Here is a 4,708-nt window from a genome sequence, read left to right as displayed (position 1 = left end):
AAGTATCAAATTGAATTTTTGTTTAACAAAAAATCTTTCAAATGCGACTGTAGCTTTCCCCCACAAACTTCAAAATAAAATTGCGTCTTATACACCGAAAAATACGGTATTCTACTTTAATACCTGCAGCACAATATTCTTAGGCCTTCTTAGAACAAACTTATTAACGTTGTCGTGGTTTCATTTCAGGTCATAAATCTGTGCACTATCAGTTACTAAACTATCCTACTGACTTCTCATGGCGTACAGAAAGATGTACAGTATTTGAAATAATTATAGAAACTGTGAGGCAAAGGAGTATAAACACCAAATTCTACAAAAATAACCCCTCTTTATCGTATGAAAACGAACTGCACAAGAGTAAAGTAACGCGCTAATATTTTATAATGTGATTGGTTGTTATCCAACCAATCAGAAAGTGTCACACCAGTATAAAAGTACAGGCAGTCATATTATACCTTGTAGTCTCAGTTTTATTCCATTCATATTCCCGAAATGAAATACCATATGACAAGCGTGTAGAAATCAAAATTTTAGTTGAGTAAGAATACTTTATGCGAATATATTGCAGCGATATTTCATGTTCAGTATGAGTTTTATGCAAGACTCTGAAAATAATACATGAAACTGTTAATACTATGAGTGATCAAGGTAGAATTCTGAAACTCTCCAAAAGTGATGGCCAGTATTTCAAAGTATGTTCTTTATGAGATAGACGATTATGGAGCACTGATCTTGTCAACAATGTCGCTGTAAATATAGATATCACTGGCCCCTCGAGAACAGTAAGACAGACATTAGCGCAAAGTGGTCTCAATATATGTGTAGTTGGTTAAAATCTGCGCTGAGAAGAGTTAACCAAACCAGAAGGTTGAAATTGGTATTGAACCACAATGAAGAGGAGAATGTTACCATAGTCAATGTGAAACTGTGAAGTGTGGCCGTGGATCACTACAAGTAAGTGGTTTCATCACATACAAATGTGTCAGTGATCTACAAAAAATTGATTATACCTTAACTTCTTGCAAGTATAGGGCGATTCTGATCCATCATACCATTCCCACAGGATCACGACTTATCGAGTGGTGATTCATCTTCCAGCAAGAAAACGATCCCAAGCATACAGAAAATGTGATGAAATGATGTTTTGTGATAAAGAAGCCTATAGAACACTCATATACATAGTTTTACCTGCATAAAATACCGAAATGAGCATTCTCGAGGATGTATAAGCTTACATGAAAACTAAGAAGGTCAAAATGTGACAAACTCCCGACTGAAGGGTGAAAAGTAACAGAACATTTCGAACATTATTTCACAATCGTAAATCAATAAACCGTATGCCAGCTTGAAACCTAAATGTAATGCTCTGTGCTCACATTCAAAATACTAGTGCATTGTACAATTTATTCTGTTTCTTATGTATTATCTGTCCTTTATATGTTTTGTACCCTTAATAAATTCGCCAACTAGGTGCCATTACACTTTGCTTGTGATTTCTGTATGTGTATTGTTTATGTATTTTCTTAATTATTTCCAAAATTGTACATCAAATATCAAACAATGAATTACTGTCTCGATATTGTTGAGCTTTGTTTTATGCACATTATGAACACACTATTGAGATAATTTATGCACTTTACAAAGTTCCTGAAAATTCATTCTTCCACTAATTCCTGAAACTGTCTTTAGGTCTTTTCAACTGATGTTTCTTTTAAGATTCCGTGCAACGCTTTAATTCGGTAGCATTATTCTGTTACCTTTTCTGTTTCCTGATTTTTTGAACGCAAGCTAAATCTATAACTAAATAAAATGTAAGATTATATTTGGCAAGTAACCAAAACGTAGTCTGCCTTTGAGTGTAAATTATGGGCGTTGTTTTTCCATCAGCCATGTAATGTCACAACATGGTCCAACTGCACAAAGCGAGTAACGGAAGCTCTCTACTTAGATCTGTTTCTTCCATCAGCCATGTAATGTCACAACATGGTCCAACTGCACAAAGCGAGTAACGGAAGCTCTCTACTTAGATCTGTTTCTTCCATCAGCCATGTAATGTCACAACATGGTCCAACTGCACAAAGCGAGTTGCGAGCAACGGAAGCTCTCTACTTATATATCCTTGCTGTTGTTAAGTCTGACAACTCTTGGGAATAATGCACTGACCATTTAGTATTAAACTTATAGTTGCAGTTTGGTAATAAGAATTCTAGAAGTAACAGAGTCCAGACAACTGACAATTCAAACATGACAAATCAACAGCATAATAAGTTTAACTTATCTCCCACCACCAGCTGTTATCACTCTAATATAACCAACAGTGTATTCCACGATCTCGACAGACTGTGTTACAATCCAACATGTATGAACTGACCATCGAAAGTTTGAATATAATTTGGCCTTTAACTCTAGAATTATCGATAGACCCATAAATTTTTGAAAACTAACTTTTCTAATCTATTTACGCACCAACTTCCTTGAGTCCATAACTTTATTGGGTAGAAGGTCCTTAATAGCATATGATTCACACAGAAAATTTTGACGTAAAATACCATAGATATTGCAATTAATCCCACTAATGATTATTGGTATAGTTTGGGTTGGCTCTTTCCACTGTGTGCTATAAACAGACAACACATAAAATTACTTAATATAATACAATTGCGAACTCTATAAAAACCATTCGGTAATTTCAAGGTTAAAACACTTTCTTTTATTCATATAATTTTTATTCGCATCACGTTGAGTTCCAATGAAAGGTTAATGAAACATTTATTGAGCGCCATCTCTAGGTAGTAATTTCAATTATCCATCAGGCTACTACAAGTGTCGTTTGAACAATATGATGCAATATGCCAACCACCCATAATGAACGCTATAACAAACTTCGAAGATTTAAAGGTTAAATCACTTTCTAATTAAAATATAATAACACGAAAGAAGAAAGTCATTAGTAATTCTTATTCTCATCTACTTCAATTCAAAATAAAGGTAAATTTACCATTGATTGTCATCTTTACTTACTATTTGCAATTCTACGAGTGGCCTTAGGACAAGTTAAAATATAGAATATTCTGCAGATATTATTGCACTGACCTAATGGCCGTTCCAGTTTTGGATATAAAAATTTGTTTTAATAAATATAGTTGAACCTGTGGTTATCCCATTTATTGACTGAATAATAGTTATTCACACCCTTGTACTTGTCTACGGAAGTGCTTTATGCTAATACAATAATAAATTGACAAACAACGATTTATCCATTTTATGTTTAGATTTGCTTTCTATCAGTAATTTAAAATGCGATAAATTAACACACAATTTTCAACTAAATTTAGAAAGTGATTTTTTTGGTTTTGGTTTTTTGCGTATTGCAGTTTGATTCGGCCTGAATTCAAGTTTTCTCCAGACTTCTAATAGACTAATTTAAGTTTCCTCCAGACTTCTAATAGATCAATTTCAGTTTCCTCCAGACTTCTAATAGATCAATTTAAGTTTCCTCCAGAGTACTAATAGATCAATTTAAGTTTCTCCAGACTTCTAAAAGATCAATTTACGTTTCTTCCAGACTTCTAATAGATCAATTTAAGTTTCCTAGGTTTACTGAACAACATTTGATCTATTAGCAGTCTGGAGGAAACGTAAATTGATGTATTAGAAGTCTGGAAGAAACGTAAATTGATCTTTTAGAAGTCTGGAGGAAACTTAAATTGATATATTAGAAGTCTGGAGGAAACTTAATTTGATCTATTAGTACTCTGTCTCTGAAGAAATATGCTTATAGATGTCTTTGAACCAGCAAGTTCGATTTTTTTATTTCTTATCTATCAGCTCTATATAGTCTTAGTTATCGTATTATGTGGCTATGACGTCAACGGGGTTTTACGGTTGTGAGTCGACTTTGAATTGTGATGCATACGATTTTACAAAGAAACAGCACGTGCGCTGATAAAACAGAGTATTGGTTAACATAATTCTTTCTTGAAATATACTGCTAGACCTGCCAAAATAAATGGTTTATCTCAGTCAAGATTAATACAATGCACAAGACGTTTAGTACACCAAGTACGTAGAGTAAAAGCAAAATTAGTTTTCAAACTTTGTCGATAAATAGCATCTGTAAGAAGGACAGTAATTTTCCACTACCTGACGTCTTTGTATCATGATGGAATTATACAGCAGAGTTTTTCTAGTATATTTTGGTTTAAGTATCCTATCACTCAGTAAGTATCTTTAAATGTGTTTTTCTTTACTTAACAATTATTTAAAAATAATATTATGTAGGTATTTAATTTTCACCCTAACCAAATTCTTCCTCGTGATAATACAAAGGTTCTAACACGTAAGTGAACCTTATATTAAAATACAGATTTAGAAATTATTTTATGATAAACCTATAATAGACATAACAACGTGTGTATAAAAACCTTTTGACATTATTTGTTGATGTAGCTACCACGCCTAAGAATAAAGTTTTGAAATGGTTGTGTGTTCAGGGTAATGACTCTGATGAACAAATAGCTTGGTGTTGCTTACAGAAACCGCATACTTCAACCGTTCTTTTCTTATGGCATTTAGGCCCGGCATGGCCAGGTGGTTAGGGCGCTCGACTCGCATTCTGCGGGTTCGAATCCCCATTACACCAAATATGCTCGCCCTTTCAGCCGTGGGGGCGTTATAAAGTGACGGTCAATCCCACTATTTGTTG

The 4,708-nt window shown here is 33.9% G+C and overlaps 1 protein-coding gene across 2 annotated transcripts in view; it reads left to right on the top strand.

The window, feature by feature from the left end:
- LOC111085702 (chemokine-like receptor 1) overlaps positions 1–4,708 on the top strand; it is a 56,305-nt gene that overhangs the window by 41,834 nt on the left and 9,763 nt on the right. Inside the window, exon 1 of one of the 2 annotated variants that reach the window (XM_022385540.1) lies at positions 4,035–4,223. The exons of the other annotated variant lie outside the window; for it this stretch is intronic. Coding sequence (XP_022241248.1) covers positions 4,163–4,223 — 61 coding nt within the window. The 5' untranslated portion in view covers positions 4,035–4,162. Of the gene's footprint in view, positions 1–4,034; positions 4,224–4,708 lie in introns of those variants that run through there. 2 annotated transcript variants of the gene reach the window in all.

The sequence above is a fragment of the Limulus polyphemus genome, unplaced genomic scaffold, assembly GCF_000517525.1.
Source record: "Limulus polyphemus unplaced genomic scaffold, Limulus_polyphemus-2.1.2 Scaffold560, whole genome shotgun sequence".
Lineage (NCBI taxonomy): Eukaryota > Metazoa > Arthropoda > Merostomata > Xiphosura > Limulidae > Limulus > Limulus polyphemus.
The sequence above is the reverse complement of the archived record's forward strand: the minus strand, read 5'-3'. Positions and strand labels throughout refer to the sequence as shown.